Source organism: Crocuta crocuta, unplaced genomic scaffold, assembly GCF_008692635.1.
Source record: "Crocuta crocuta isolate KB4526 unplaced genomic scaffold, BGI_CrCroc_1.0 scaffold103, whole genome shotgun sequence".
NCBI classification, from domain to species: domain Eukaryota; kingdom Metazoa; phylum Chordata; class Mammalia; order Carnivora; family Hyaenidae; genus Crocuta; species Crocuta crocuta.
The window spans coordinates 1232913-1249664 of NW_027529192.1; the positions used below are offsets into that span (position 1 = coordinate 1232913).

The window sequence follows — 16752 nt, forward strand, 5'->3', positions numbered from 1 at the left end:
GGGGGGGGGTGTGTTTTCTCGCGGAGGGGACGACCAGAAGTTAAGATTGCCGTTCTCAGAGGTCAGAATATAACTGCCATAGAGCACATGCTAATTATGCGTGCTCCAAGTACTCTGCTAAGCTATTTACATATTTTATTTTGTACTATGACCCTATGAAGTGGGTTATTTGTGGTCTTTATTTTGCAGTTAGAGAACCTGAAGATGAAGTGAAGCAGGTTAAATTACTCTCCTAAGGTTAGATATCTAATAATGATAAAGCTGGAATATTGCTCTCAGGGTTGTAGTTTATGGTAGTTGAAATTGAGGAATAGAATACTGTTGAATAATGGAATGACCATTGGCAATCGAGGCAAAAAGCTTGGATTTTGTCTCTGCCACTCACTTGCTAGGTGACCTTGGGCAAGTTAATTGACTTCTCTGCACCTGGTGTTTCTGATCTGTGAAATGTCAGTTACATGCCATCTTTACCCTCTTCAGAGGAAGTTCTGATCATCCAACAGATTAATAGATGTGAAAACGTGGTATAAACTGCTAAATGTTTGGAGTTGTAAGGACAGTGGAAGAGGAGGAGAAGAGAGACTGTCTCCTCTTTTTTTTTTTTTTAATGTTTTTATTTATTTTTGAGAGAGACAGCGTGAGCAGGGGAGGGTCAGAGAGAGAGAGGGAGTTACAGAATCCGAAGACAGGCTCCAGGCTCTGAACTAGCCATCAGCACAGAGCCCGATGCAGGGCTCGAACCCGTGAAACGTGAAATCATGACCTGAGCCGAAGTTGGACGCTTAACTGACTGAGCCCCCAGGCGCCTCATGTCTCCTAACTCTTAAAGCCAGTGTAGTTTTATTTGAAGTTAGCTTGGGAATAGTGAGAATAATTGTATTATAATTATTATATTACTAAGGCTGCTGATCAAAGTTAATTTCCAATTTTCTATCTTTAGTAAATGTCTGGAGTAGTTCATTTAATGTTCTGGTTAGCCTATTATCATAGACTGTTTGAAATTTATCAGGATTCAAATAACGTTCAAAACATGTTTGCCGTGTATTACAGGGAAGCTGATTTTTCTCCTTGTATCTCAAGTACAGTACCTGTGAAGGGTGGAATCGTTCTTAAATTTATTGACAGTACTAAGACATATACAAAATTTAATCCTAACATTTGTCATTTAAAGCAGTATTGTTATTTCCTTTATGACAGAAAAATTAAGACAGTGGGTTACACAACTAATACGTGTTAGAGCTGAGGTTTGAGGCCAAGTATGTCGGATTCCAAAGTTGTTTCCCTCATACAGACGTGTCCTCCGAAGTCCCTGAAAGCCTGTCTTGTTGTTACTAAGTAAAACGGTCAGTGGATACAGTGGATATAGGACTCAGTTGCATTTCCCATATGTCGCAATGAGCAAATAGAATATTAAATTTAAAAATGCCATTTTTAGTTGACATCAAAGAACGTTAAGTACCTAGGAATAAAATAGTACTGTATAGAAAAACTAGTTCTTTGTACTTTCTTGGAGGCTTAAAGTATCAGATTTTTTTTTTTAATGTTCTATTTTTGGTCAGTATTAAGCAGTTCACTGTTTATAATAAATCCATTTGCTTTTATTGCAGTCGATGCTGACGTCACAGTGATCGGTTCTGGTCCCGGAGGGTATGTTGCCGCTATTAAAGCCGCCCAGCTGGGCTTCAAGGTAAGGGTTAGACCAGACGCGGGACGGGTTTATTTTTATTTGGCAAGAGTTGATCATATTCACAGAATACTTTGCGCCTAAGTAATAGTGGTAAGTGTGTTTTTATTCTATAAAGTATATTTAGGCCCGAGACGAATGAAGAGTATTACTCGGTTGTGGTAGTCTCATGAAATAGTGAAGTCCATGATTCACCTCCCCACGATACTCGAACGTTTAGCTTTTAATTTCACTTTGAAGCTACAGTAATAGAACTCAGAGCATGTGTTTGGTAATGTTAAACGAAAATGTCTTTTAGAATAATTCACTTTTGGGTTAGCCTGCATTTAGTGTTACTCAGATGAGAAATTTTAAGGGACTCCGTATTTCATTCTCACAAACACAGCTTCAGTAACTTGTTTTGTAGAAAAATTAAGTCAGATAAATGGGAATTTTAGGGACCGGAAACACTGTAGGCTACATGCAGTTAAATAATATCTTCTTTGGTTGCAGACAGTGTGCGTTGAGAAAAATGAAACACTTGGCGGAACATGCTTGAACGTTGGTTGTATTCCTTCTAAGGTGAGCGTGTGTTTCGTACAGGGCAAAGGTTTCTTTTGTTAGCCACCAACTAGAAGGATGTTTTAAGACTAGAATATTAGACTCATAGAGTCACTAAAAAATAAGCAAGCGGGGTTGATACAAAACATGTTCTCCCTGGTAAAGCTTCAGCAGTGCTGTCGCGAGTCCACCGTACATTCCTGAAATCGCTTCTTTGTCTTGGGGTCCCTTAGCCTTTCCATTCAAACAGACGCCGATGTCCTGTGGTATCTCTTTAGTTCTCCTTTACCAGCAAAACAGCTCATAGGTAGTAAATTCTTGTTTCAGGTGCTTGATGGATGTAGACGTGACTACCATTTTCACCTGCCTCCTGAAGAGTGTACTTATTCCTTTGCTTTTAAAGAAAGTAAAGATGTTTTTGTTTTTCATTCCCGATAGTTGAACATTATGTCATTATTATTTGACTTAGAGTAATTACATAAGAACAGAAACTGAATTGTTGTAGTTCTTTGTACTGTTGCATGTAGGGGATGTCCTTTCTTAAGTGCTTTTTTATTGTGTATAGTCTTATAACATTTGATCATTTTATCTACTTAGGCTTTATTAAATAACTCTCATTATTACCATATGGCCCATGGAAAAGATTTTGCATCTAGAGGAATTGAAAGTAAGTATACCTCTCATATTTAGCAATAATACCAGCCACATTTGACTTGACTCTTCTGGCTAAAGACTTCTGTGTGTGTAATGAGTGCGTAGTACATGTTTCATTGAGGAAAGAGTAAAAAGATATTAGAAATGTAGAGAGATTTACTTAAGGCTTAAATCCAGATTTCTACTATGACATCTTCGGTTCCTTTGACAACTTTTGTATGAGGTCTGCTGTGTGTGTGTGTGTGTGTGTGTGTGTGTGTATGAAGAGGCAGTTGTAATTTTTCTGAAACCTGGAGATCTCGGGGTGGGCGTTGGCGCTGGACTCCCGAGCGCTGTGGGCAGGTGACATGGAAGGAAGGAAGGTCTGCCTGGCCGTTCGGCAGCGACAGGAACAAAGGAGAGAGAGTGCGGGACGCAGCCCGGTGTGAAAGGAGGGGGTTCCGTTTTACGTCGGCACGTCTTGTCTCCTGCCGTTCTTTTTGGATTGTTTTCATCTCATCCTTTCTCACCAGTTGTTGACCGACCCATCCAGAAGGGTAGTCTGTTCTAGGAAGTACTTAAACGTACCAGTGGGTGTGGAGGGATAATCGTTTTTCCTTCACTCGTTTGTTGCAGCAGTTTCTGAAAGAATGGGCCGTAGTAGGCCGTCCAGTGGGGATAGAGGGGATACATACGCACTAAAGCAAACGTATCAGAGTAGATGACAGGGAGACTCAAAACCCACTTTCCTGACTCAGGAAAGAAGAAACAGAGTTGGTCAAGAGACCTGCATTGTAGGCAAAGCTTCTTGTTTTAGCTCTGTGACCTCAGGTAAATCAGATCTCTCAGGGTCTCTGTGTGCTCATCTCTGAGATACAGGATGGTCGCATATGTGGATTGCTAAGATCCCTGTCTTCTAAAGTTCTGTTGAGTTGAGCTGCTTTGTTTTCTTCTATTGTTGCTTCAGAATTATGAGTTAAAAGAGGGATTTTTTTTAAGTTTATTTATTTTGGGAGAGAGAAAGTACATGCAAGTGGTGGAGGATCAGAGAGAGAGGGAGAGAGAGAATTGCAAGCAGCCTCTGCAGTGTGGAGCCCAACGTGGGGCTCGAACCCACAAACCGTGAGATCATGACCTGAGCTGAAGTGGGACACTTAACAGACTGAGCCACCCAGGCGCCCCTAAATGAGGGATTAAATCTGGTTGATTAAACTCATTTATATTAAGTTTCTATATTTAAAGTTTTCAGATGAGTATTTTTGTTTTTGTCTCATGAAATTGTTGTTTTTATTTAAAATTTCAGCTGATGTTTTACTTTGCCATCTCTATTTAATTCTCATCCAGACTTAAAATCATCATAAAGTGTTTTGAGAATGAGTATGTTGCCACAGTGGGATGTAATGTGTGTTTTGGACTGCTTTTTCCCCAAAGGTGGATGTAATGTGTGTTTTGGACTGCTTTTTCCCCAAAGGTGCACTTTTTACGATGTTGGCTAAGTTTTATTTACTGCGATGTGTTGCTGCTGGCCTGTTTGTGAGTTATGATTATTATAGCAGCTACTGCATGAGGAGTTTTAACACTGCCTTTTTTACAGTTCTGTAAGCATTAAGCTGAAATTTTCTAGACCTGATTAGTGAAAAATATCACATTGCTTCAAGAATTTAGCTAAGGACTAAAGATTTATTTAACAAATTACAGTGTCTGAAGTTCGCTTGAATTTAGAGAAGATGATGGAACAGAAGAGTACAGCGGTAAAAGCTTTAACTGGTGGAATCGCCCACTTATTCAAACAGAATAAGGTCAGTGTTTTAATGTGCAGATGCCTACTTTACGCTACGTACACTTGAAGCATTACTTTATGCTGATAGAGTGAGGTCCTTAGAACTTGGTGCTTGGGGGTACTTACTCTTATTTTTTTAATATTTATTTTTGACAGAGAGACACAGAGCGCAAGTTGGCCAGGGGTGAAGGGAGAGGGGGACGCAGAACCCGAAGCAGCTCCATGCTCTGAGCTGTCAGCACAGTCTGACTGAGGGCTTGAACCCCTGAACCATGAGATCATGACCTGAGCTGAAGTCAGTCATTTAACTGACTGAGCCACCCGGGTACACCAATTTTGTTTTCCCTGCTGGGGATATTTACATAATTTAGAACTGTGTGCTAACCTGAAATAGAGTTCCCTGACATATATAACAAATTTTTTGCGGCTCCGTGTGTAACCTTACTAAGTAAGGAGGCATTTTGTACTCGGTGTATTAGTTTTTAAATCTTTTTTTTTTTTTTTTTGTAATGTTTATTCTTGAGAGAGAGCGTGCAGGGGAGGGAGGGAGAGAGAGAGACACGTAGAATCCGAAACAGGCTTCAGGTTCCGCGCTGTTAGCACAGAGCCCAATGCGGGCCCGAATCCATGGACCATGTGGTCATGACCTGAGCAGAAGCCAGACGGTCAACTGACTGAGCCATCCAGGCACCCAAATGGGTGTATTGTTTAATAGAGTACTTCCCCCACCCCCGTAATCATGTTTTTTAATTGCAAAATCATTTTAAACTTCATGAATCTATAAATATTTTATTAAAGGTTGTTCATGTAAATGGATATGGAAAGCTAACGGGCAAAAACCAGGTCACCGTTACGAAAGCCGATGGCAGCTCTCAAGTTATTGATACAAAGAATATTCTTATAGCTACAGGTTCAGAAGTTACTCCTTTCCCTGGAATCACGGTATGCTTTTTACAACTGCTATAAGCTTCCTTCAGGAAGGTGTTTTATAAACTACTTTATTCATGCTGTTTACGAACTTTGGGGAATTTCTAACTGAAATACCATATGTTGACAGCTTTGGGAAACGGTCTTTATTCTTCAGTGATTTTGACCAGAAATCGAACATTTCCTATTAAGATAGACTTGAATTCATTATAAAGTTAAAATTGACCATTTTGTTTTGAAGTGCCGAATGATGAAATTTTAAGTGAGCATTTTTAATGGGATTTGTTAAAATTGAGTATAAGGATAGGAGTCATAGGTACCTCAAAACAAGTAAATGTCTTAGTATGTTTTGTGAGCTCATTTACATACCAGTACGTTTTTCCAAATAATTTTGATTGTATATATTTTATTATAGATTGATGAAGATACAATAGTGTCATCTACAGGTGCCTTGTCTTTAAAAAAAGTTCCAGAAAGGATGGTTGTCATTGGCGCGGGAGTAATAGGCGTAGAGCTGGTAAGTACCGCCGTTGCTCTCGTACTGGCCTCGTGGACTTGGAAGGAGCTTCTGGTCTCCTGTTGGATTCTGTCCACAGCACTGTAGGCAGATCAACATGGAGTTTTGCGTAAACACTTCTAGTAATTAGTCATTTTTAAGACAACCGATTTCTGTAATCATTAGTCATTACAACATTCTCTTTTAGTTTGAAATCTGCTTCCCTGTATCTTCTACCCTTTGTGTTTCCTAGAACGGATTTTTAAAAAATCTGACCGCCCTTCAGTCCTTCAGGAGACCGTTCTCATCCTGAGCAGTTGCGTTTCAGATACGACTTCCGTGATCTGGCTCTTCCCTCTCCCTCCTCGTCTCCATCCCGCTTAGGTTTCGTCAGACTACTTGCAAGTCCCTTGAGTACCTTGCTGGCTCATGCTCTCCTGCCTGCCTCGCTCTCCCTTCCTGCGCGTCTGGCTGGCGACTTTCCTGTAGCACCAGGGCCCTCCTCTCTCCATTTTAAGTACCTTTCCCGGGGCTGTTGTACCTTGGTAGCACTAAGAGCTGCTTTACTTTCGAAATCACAAATTCAGACATTTTATTCTCTAACAAGAACTTCCTTTGCTCTTTACTCAGGCTTTCTCAGGTGGTTTATCAGGTACTCTGGCCCTTAGGTCCCTCTGTGTGTTCGCTCTCCGCATGTCCTGTCTTGACTGCTCTCCTGACCCGCTTGGACTCCACAGCCCATCACATTAGCCGCTCGTGTGGGTCCCCTGCGTCCTTGTTGCATCATCCCGTCTAGTCCTGGCTACATCCAGCTGCCTGCTCTTCTTTTTAAACTGAAGCATGGTCGACGTACGATGTTCCGTTAGCTTCAGGCGTACACCCTGGTGACTCCACAGTCTTGTATGTTGTGCTCTGCCCGCCACAGATGCGGCTGCCCTCTCACCGCACGGCTCTATAACGATACTGCTGACTGTCCCATTTCCTGTGCTGTGCCATTTATCCCCGTGATTTACTCATTCTGTTACCGGAAGCCTGTGCCTTCTACTACTCCACCCTTTTTGCGCATTCTTCCACTCCCCTCCGGCAACCCCCGGTTCTCTGTATTGATGGGTCTTTTTCTGTGTTTTTTTAATTTTTTTTTTTTATTTCACATATAAGTGAAATCATGTGGTATTTGTCTGACTTATTTCACTTAGCATAACACACCCTCTGTCTGTCCATGTTGTCACAAATGGGAAAAATCCATCCTTTTTAATAGCTGAATAGTGTTCCATTGTATATATAACTGCATCTTCTATCTGTTCATTGGTCAGTGGACATTTAGGTTGCTTCCGTATCTGGGCTGTTGTAAATGTGCTGCAGTAAACATAGGGGTGCATATATCTTTTTGAATTAGTGTTTTCATTTTCTTTGGGTAAATACCCAGTAGCGGATTACTGGGTGGTATGGTTTTTCTATTTTTAATGTTTTGAGGAACTTCTGTACTGTTTTTCTAGAGCGGCTGCACCAATTTACATTCCCGCCAGCAGTGCTTGAGGGTGCTTTTTTCTCCACATCCTTGCCAACACTTGTTATTTGTCACTGTTCAATACTAGCCATTCTGACAAGTATAAGGTGGTATCTCATTGTGATTTTGATTTGCATTTTTCAGATGGTTAGTAACGTTGAGCATCTTTTCATGTGTCTTTGACCTTCCGTATATCTTTGAAAAAGTGTCTTGTCAGCTCAGAGGAGCTGTTTTTAATTGGGTTATTTGTATTTTTGATGTTGAATTGTGTTAAGTTCTTTATGTATTTTGGATACTAACCCCTTATAGGGTATATCCTTTGTAAATGTCTTCTCCTGTTCAGTAGATTGCCTTTTTGTTTTGTTCATGGTTTCCTTTGCTGTGCGAAAGCTTTTTATCTTGGTGTAGTCCCAGTTGTTTATTTTTGCTTTTTTATTTTTCCCTTGCCTGAGGAGACAGATCTAGAAAAATGTTGCTGAAGCTTATGTCAGAGAGATTACTACCTGTTTTCTGCTAGGAATTTTATAGTTTCGGGTCTTACATTAGGTCTTTAATCCATTTGAGTTTATCTTTGTGTAAGAAAGTGGTCTAGGTTCATTCTTTGACATGTGACTGTCCAGGTTTCCCAACACCATTTATTAAAAAGACTGTCTTTTCTGTATTGCATGATCTTCCTTCCTTTATCATAGACGACAGCAGCATAGGGTTCTTTCTGGGCCTCCTAGTTTGTTTCATTGATCTGTGTCTCTCTTTTGTGCCATTAATACACTTTTTGATTATTATTGATCTTGAAATCTGGGATTGTGTTACCTCCATCTTTGTTGTTCTTTCTCAAGATTGCTTGGCGGTTATGGGTCTTTTGTGGTTCCTTACAGATTTTAAGATTATTTGTTTTAGTTCCGTGAAAATTACTTTTGGTATTTTGATAGGATTGCATTGAGTCTTTGGAGAGTCTGTGAGCATGGTAGGTCTTCCATCAGTGTTTAAAAATTTTCAGAGTATATGTCTTTCACCTTCTTAGTTAAGTTTATTCCTAGGCATTTCATTCTTTTTGGTACCATTATAAATGGAATTCTCTTCCTAATTCCTCGCTCTGCTACTTTTTTATATTAGTGTATAGAAATGTACCCAATGTGTACATACTGATTTTTGTATGCTGCATCTTCATTGAATCCATTCGTTGTGATAGTTTGACCTCTGCCGGTCTCTGCACTCCGAGCCTTCCTCCACCGCCCCACGTGCCCGCTGTGCTCTTGCCGAGTGCTCCCTTGCACCTGTACGTGCTCCAGAATTGCTCTCACATCGCTGAAACTCCTGCTTTTTTTGGGTGGAATCATTAGGGTTTTCTGTGTATAGTGTCGTGTCATCCTCAGATGTGAGCTTTACTTCTTTCCTACCAGTTTGGATGCCTTTTCTTTCTGGTCCGGTTGCTGTGGCTGGGATGAGGTGCTGAGAGGGGCCCTCCTTGCCACGTTCCTGATCTTAGCGGAAAAGCTCTCAGGTTTTTACTGTTGAGGATGATACCTGTGGGTTTGTCGTATATGGCCTTTATTATGTTGAGGTATGTTCCCTCTAGACTCCCTTTTGTTAAGAGGTTTTATCATGAGCAGATGTTGAATTTTGTCAGAATTTTTTCTGCATCTGTTGAGACAATCATGACAATTTTCATCCTTAATTCATTTTGTTAATATGTGTCATGTGGATTGATTTGAGGATGTTGGACCATCCCCAGAATAAATTAAATCTAACTTCATCATGGTGAATCATCCTTTTTTTTGTTTTTTAAATTTTTTAAAAAAATTTTTATTTTTGAGAGACAAGAGCATAAGCAAGGGAGGGGCGGAGAGAGGGAGGGAGGGAGACACAGACTCCGAAACAGGCTCCAGGCTCCGAGCTGGCAGCACAGAGCCCGACAAGGGGCTGGAACTCACAGACCGTGTGGTCATGACCTTAGCAGAAGCCAGACACTCAACCGACTGAGCCACCCAGGCGCCCCTGATTTTACTCTTCAGTTTGGTGACACCTTTTTGGTGGCCTGTCCTGGAGAATGCTACATGTGCACTTGAATGTTGTTTTTGGATGGAATGTTCTGAATGTTGTTAGGTCCATCTGGTCTGCTGTCTTGTTCAAAGACACAGTTTCCGTACTTTCCATTGATGCAAGTTGGGTGTCCCCTACTGTTACTGTATTACATCTTTTCGTCTGTGTACATGTTTACGTTTATATATTTAGGTGCTCCAGTATTGGGTGCATAGATATTTGTAATTGTTATATACTTTTGTTGGACTGTTCCTTTTGTCATCATGCAATGCCCTTGTCTTTTGTTACAGTCTTTATATTTTATTTTATTTTTATTTTGAGGTCTCTTTCATCTAATTTAAGTGTTGATACCCTGGCTTTTTTTTTTGCCTTCCATTTGCATAGGTTATCTTTTTCCATGCCTTCCCTTTTGTTCTGTATTTTCTGAAGCAAGTCTCTTATAGGCAGCTTATTGATGGATCTTGTTTTTTTTTTTTTTTATCCATTCTGTCAGCCTTGTGTTTTGATTGGAACATTTAGATTATTTACATTTAATTATTGTTAGGTATGTACTTACTGCCTTTTGTTACTTGTTTTCTTTTATTTTTTTATTTAAAAAATATTTTTTTACATTTATTTATTTTTGAGAGAGAGAGAGAGAGAGAGCGCGAGACAGAGCGTGAGCAGGGGAGGGGCAGAGAGAAGGAGACACACAATCCAAGGCAGGCTCCAGGCCCTGAGCAAGAGTTCAGCACAGAGCCTGACGCAGGGCTCGAACCCACGAACTGTGAGATCATGACCTGAACTGAAGTTGGACACACCAACTGAGCCACCCAGGCGCCCGTTACTTGTTTTCTCATTGTTTTTGTAGTTTTTCTCTGTTCCTTTCTTCTCTTGCTCTTTTTCTTTGTGATTGATGAGTTTCTTGAGTATAGTTATGCTTGTCTTTCTCTCTCTGTTTTTTGTTTGTCCTGTTACAGGTTTTTGGTTTGTGGTTAGCATGAGGTACATAGGTAACATCTAAGTATATAGCAGTCTGTGTTAAGCCGATGGTTGCTTAAGTTTGAGTGCCTGCTAAAAGGACTGCATTTTTTACTGCCCACTACTGTTTTATGCGTATGTTGTTCTATTTTACATTCTCTAATGGAGTCCCCTTGACTAATACTTTATTTATAAAATAAATACTTTTGTCTTTTAACTTTCTTTGTAAGTAATTGAACTACTATCTCTACTATGTTTTTACGAGTGAAATTTTTTTGTGTGTGTTATAATTTCTTCTAGGTATGGTCTTTTTTCCTTTACCGTTTCTTGTAGGGCTGCTGGTTCATTGGTGAGGAGCTGCCCTAACTTTTGTTTGTCTGGGAAGCTTTGTCTCTCTTTCAGTTCCGAATGGCAGCCTTGCTTGGTAGAGTGTGCTTCCTTGTAGGTTTTGAACATTTGCTGCCACCCCCCTCTGGTCTGCAGGGGTTCTTCTGGACAGTCAGCTCATAGCCTTATGGGGTTTCCCTGCTATGAAACTCGTTGCTTTTCTCTCGCTGCTGTTGAGATTCTCAGTCTTTAATTTCTGACATTTTACTGTTGTGTGTCTTAGGGTGGACCCCTCTTCGGCTTCATTTGTTTGGGGCTCTCTTGCTTCTTGGACATGGATGTCTGTTTAGAGACATTTTTAGCTTTTATATCTTCAAATAAATTTTCTGCCAAACCTTCTGCCAAGGTTTTGCTCTTTCTCCTCCCAGACCCCTGCAACATAAGTGTTTTTTTGGTTGATATCGTCCCAGGGCTCCTTTAGCCTGTCCTCATTGTTTTATTGCTTGTTTCGTTAGTTATTTGCTGTTCAGGCTGGGTGCTTTCTACTGTCCGGTCTTCCAGATCACTGAACTGGTCTCCTGCAGCCTCTAACCCACCACTGACTCCCTCTAGTGTGTTTTTCACTTCAGTTAGTGTATTCTTCAACTCCGATGGGTTCTTTTTCATATTTCCTATTACTTTGTTGAAGTCCTCACTGAGTTCATCCGCTCTTCTTCCTAGTCCTTTATGACTGTGACTTTGACCTCTTTATCAAGTAGATTACTTATCTCCTGTTTTCTTTAGTTTGTTTTCTGCTGTTTGCTTTTGTTCTTTTGTTTGGAGCATATTCCTCTGTCTCCTCATTTTACTTGGCTTTCTGTGTTTGTTTCTGTGAATTAGGCGAAAGGGCTACCTCTCTGAAGGAGTGGCCTTGTGTGGGACTTTCCCCCGGGATAGAAGTCATGTGCCCGATGGCTTTGGCTTTCTGGCTGGAGCTGGAGCAAGCACCCACTGGGGCATCTTGGGCTGCTTTGTACCAAGGCCACCCTCACAGGACAGTTGGAGCTGACTCTGATGTGGCCTGGCAGGTCCTGGGCTTCTCTGTGCTGGGCTCCCCTGGTGGGATGGCTGGAGCTGGGGTGGGTGCCAGCTGCAACACTCCACGGGGCTCCCTGGCCAGATGGGTGGGGTGCCCGGCTGCTTCGCCCCCACGTTGCCTTGGCTGGACAGCTGGAGATGGAGCTGTAGTGGGCGCAGGCTGGGGGTTTCCCTGTGCGTGTTGTGCTGGGGCAGCCCGAGTTGGACGGCTGGACCCGTGGTAGGCGTGGGCTGGGGCCCAGGGCTTGCTGAGTCAGCAGGCCGGTTAGAGCGCCTGGGCCCGCTCCTGTCTGCACTACCAAGGTGAAGGGGGGACGTGCACAGTGGTGCCTGTCAGTGTCTGCGTCTCTGGAGAGCTTTCCAGAAGCTCCTCCGCCGTGTAGCCCATGCTGCATGTGCTGAATAAATGAGTTTGCTCCACTTCCATAGTCATTCTTCTCTTTGAATGGTTGTGGGATTTTAGTTGTGAGCCCGGGTGGGTGAATTTGCACGTGGCTCCTCGGTGCCGTCTCTCCCTCCTGCAGTTGGAGTGGTGGGGTCGTTTCCCGTCATTACCGTGTCTCAGGCTCTCGTCCTGCGTGTGGTCCCTCCACCCGTCGTCGTGCGAAGCTGTTGAGTCCGTCCTCGAGGGGTCTTTAGGAGGCGCTGCCGTACGTGTGTCTGCGGGACGTAAGTTCAGGGTCTTCCTGGGCTGCTGTCGTGGCCACTCCTTCTGTCTAAGTGCCAACCGGCACTTCTGCTTGTAGGTCCCACAGACCATCATTTATACCTTAACTCCTCCCTCCCCCTTTTCCCTCGTTCACCCCCAAATAAAACAAAACCGTTTCTTTCTTAGTATTTCTCGTCTCTGAGTCATCTCACCACACATCTAGAGGCTTGAGCAGGAAGTTTGGGAATGATGACACATGACTTCCCTGATGCCATCGTGCCTCATACTGAGTCCCCGGGTCCTAATGGGATACTAGGGGACCTAGATGTCCTGAGTACAGCCGCCTCTTCACACGTCTCCTTAGATCCCCGTTCAGGCCCGCAGCATTTCTGATCTAATCTCCCAGAGGGCCTGAAGTCCTCTACAACACAGATGTCTTCCTGTCCCTTCTCCGCTAAAAACCCTTCACTAACTACAGTCATTAGGATGAATTCAGCCTTCACTGTTGTTGAAAGGCTCGCATGACATGGCGCTGGCTCAGACCTCCAGCCTCCTTTCTAGGTGCTCTTCCTCCCAGACCGTGTTCCGGGTAGAACGAAATCCCCGTTTCTGAATAAGCCGTGCTCTTTGCTTTAACTCGAGGCCTTCTGTTCAGAACCCATCTTCCCTCCACGGGTCTCTGCACTCTGAGCCTTCCTCCACCGCCCCACGTGCCCGCTGTGCTCTTGCCGAGTGCTCCCTTGCACCTGTACGTGCTCCCGAATTGCTCTCACATCGCTGATACTCCTGCTTCATGTGTGCCTCTCGTTAAATCCTAAACTGCCCGAGGGCAGAGGTCCTGGCTGCTCCACAGCGGCCTGTACGAAATAAGTGGTCATATGTTAACTCTTATTAGTATTGTTGAGTAAACATATGTTAATATAATAAGTACCTTTCGGATGTCAGCTTACAAGTTATTTTTTTAGCGAAGACTTCCTTTTTTTCTGAGAAAGTACAAGTCTTTCTGTCTGTGAGTCTCTGGTATGGTACGTCTACGTCTTTGTATGCCCACTGATTAACAGTATGTTGCATTTGTTAGTTTATGTCTGTCTGTACTACAGGACTATGCGCTCCTTGAAGGCAGAGACTGTCCTTCATGTTCGAATCTCTGTCGCTTTCCTTAATGCTTCTCCTCTGGGTCTCGTGGGTACCAGATCCATTATTTTGTTGTCATCCTTCTGGCCCACTCTGGCCTGTCAGCATCATGTGTACATGGTGTTCAGAGCTAAGCATAATAGGGGCGCCTGGGTGACCCAGTCGATTAAGTGTCCGTCCAACTCTTTATTTCAGATCAGGTTGCCATCTCCCGTGGGATCAAGCCCCATGACGGGCTCTGCACTGAGCGTGGAATCTGCTTGGGATTCTCTCTGTCCCTCTCTCCCCCTGCCTCTTTCTGTCAAAATAAAGTTTAAAAATCAAAACTAAGCATTATATTCTGGATAATAGAACTTCTTTGTATATGTAATATACTTCTTTTAACATCCTTTAAGATCAATTTAGTTCTTTTTTTTAAAGATTGTTGAGTTTGTAGTCAGTTGAAACCTTGACATTTTTTGCTTGAGGAATTCTTGAGTTTTTAAACTGAAGTAAATCTAAATCAATGATTGTGAACCTTTATCTTTGCTTTAATCTGATGTTCACTTGTACCCTTATTCCAGACTTTTTCTCTTTCTTGATTTTCTCATCTTTACACTCAACTGCTTTTTTTGGCCATGTGTAAATAAATCTGGGAAGCATGTTGACTGAGTATGTGGTACATCATCTGATTTGTCTAACGTGGTTAATGAGGCCGTCTCTGGTGTCGTTCATGTCAGTATGCAGTATAGAAAGCCATCTGACTGTACACTTTTTAACCTGTTAATAAATGTATTTGAATCACCATAGATCTGTCACATTTATAGGATATGAGATTTTTTTTGGTAAACTTTGCTGATAATAAAAATATCCTACATTATTATCCAGGCCAGAAAAGCCTTCAGAAAATGGTTTACACGACCTGTTTGGAACAGCTGTGGCAGTATCTAATGGTTTTCAAACCAGCTGTCTAATAATCTGTTTTAGTCTTAGCAGGGAGTGACCTCTGAAATAGATTTCAGAATCCATTCTTTTCACTTTGCAGAATATTAGGCAGTATACTGCCTGTCCACCGTTTGTGACAGTCCCCTTATGCTGATTAAGTTCCCGTGTTTACTGACAGCGTCTGTTACCAGATTATGATTTGATTTGACTGGAGAGTTACCTTACAAAAAATGACTAGTTTTCTTATCTTAATATTTCCTCTATTCACTCCACTTTGAAAATTGTTCTTATGGGTGGATAAAACGAGCAAGAAAAAATAACATAGATTTACTTTCTTTTGGTAAGTATACTATCTGAATAGTATTTCTGTCTTTCAGTACTTTTGCTTTGGGGCATTTTTACAAGTCTTGGGTCATTTCAAACATCTTCATATTTCAGGTGCCGCTATATTGAATATTTTCACAAATGTCTTTTTTTTAAATTTAAACTTATTAGAAATAACTTACTGTGTAGTCATACTTTTTATCATAAAGATTATTCATGTGACTATGTTTTTATTTTTTCATGGTTTACCTTTTTCCATTCCACTTCCATACAAAGTATTAGAATCAGATCTAAATTTGAATTTCAGCTCTGCTTGTTAATGACTGTATGTCCTTGTTAAATTAATGAAAGCTCCTCAGAACTAGTTGATTCATCATATATAAACCCCTATTTTAGTAAGAATAACTGCCTCATGGGATTATAGTTGGGATTTAGTAAAGTAGGAACCTATAAAACATCCAGCACCTAGCATCCAGTGAGCTCTGACGTCTGCTCTCTGCTAGGTGCCATGGGAGTTGTCCTGTCTCTAAGGATTTCAAAATCTGGTTTCCTGAAGAGTAAGGCGCGCGCCTAGCCAGCTGTGCTCACTGTCCTCTGCTCTGAGTCACAGCCTGCAAGGGGACGTGTATTATTTCCCACGTTCTTACTATTGTTGTTGTTGTTGGAAATGTTGGGATTTTGTTCTTTTGTGTGTGTGTGTGGCTGAATATTCCTATAGATGTATATATCACACATGTTCTTTATAAAATTTTTTTTTGTTGAAGTGACATAGTATTAGTTTCAGGTGTACAGCATCGGTTTGAGATACTCTGTTTCTTTCTGATTTAGGTTGACAGAAGTGGTTTTTTTTAACACCTTTATTGCGATACAGTCTGTATCCTGTACCCACTTAAAGTGTTCAATTCTGTGATTTTTAGGGTGTTCATAGTTGTGCATTTGTCACCACTTTTTTTTTTTTTTACAAATAGTTTATCATCAAGTTGGTTTCCATGTAACACCTGGTGCTTATCCCCACTGTCACCAATTTTTTAATTCCAGAGCATTTTTGTCACCTCAGAAGGAAACCCTGTGCGCATTGGCAGTGACTCTACATTCCTCCCTTCTCGCAGGCGCTGGAATCGCTAAGTACTTTCTGTGACTCTGGAATTGCCTATTCTGGCCTTTTCATTTAAGTGGGATTCGTACAATATGTAGCATTTATCTCTGTCTTCTTCACTTAGCATAATGTTATCAAGGTTTATGTATCCTTGATACCTTTTTTTTTTGTTTTAGCGTTTGTTTATTTTAGAGAGAGACACACACAGTGCAAGTGGGGAGGGGCGGGGAGAGGGAGACACAGACTCTGAAGCAGCTCCAGGCTCCGAGCTGTCAGCACAGAGCCCGACGCGGGGATCGAACCCACGAACCGCGGGATCATGACCTGAGCCGAAGTCAGACCCTCACCCGACCGAGCCCCCCAGGCGCCCCTTACGTGATAACTCTTCACAGCCGAGCGTTCGCTCTGTGGCCGTAGCACGTGTGTGTGATGCATCAGTTGAAGGCCGTCAGGCTTGTTTCCGCGTTGATGCTGTTTGACGTCTGTGACCGTCTGTGTGCAGGTCCTTGTCCGGCCGCGTGGTCACGGGGCGGCCCGTGTTCCTGGGGGCCGAGCTGCTGGGCCCCGCGGGGATTCCGCGTCCGGTGTGCGGGGCGGGGCCGGGCCGGCAGGGAAGGGGAGAGCGCCCCGCCCCGCGTCCCCGCCGCCCCCCGC

The 16752-nt window shown here is 42.4% G+C and overlaps 1 protein-coding gene across 1 annotated transcript in view; it reads left to right on the forward strand.

Annotated features, from left to right (window-relative positions):
* Window positions 1-16752, forward strand: part of DLD (dihydrolipoamide dehydrogenase) — a 28603-nt gene that overhangs the window by 6558 nt on the left and 5293 nt on the right. The window contains exons 3-8 of the mRNA XM_077758320.1: window positions 1608-1687; window positions 2177-2245; window positions 2822-2891; window positions 4556-4656; window positions 5436-5579; window positions 5980-6081. Coding sequence (XP_077614446.1) covers window positions 1608-1687; window positions 2177-2245; window positions 2822-2891; window positions 4556-4656; window positions 5436-5579; window positions 5980-6081 — 566 coding nt within the window. The remainder of the gene's footprint in view (window positions 1-1607; window positions 1688-2176; window positions 2246-2821; window positions 2892-4555; window positions 4657-5435; window positions 5580-5979; window positions 6082-16752) is intronic.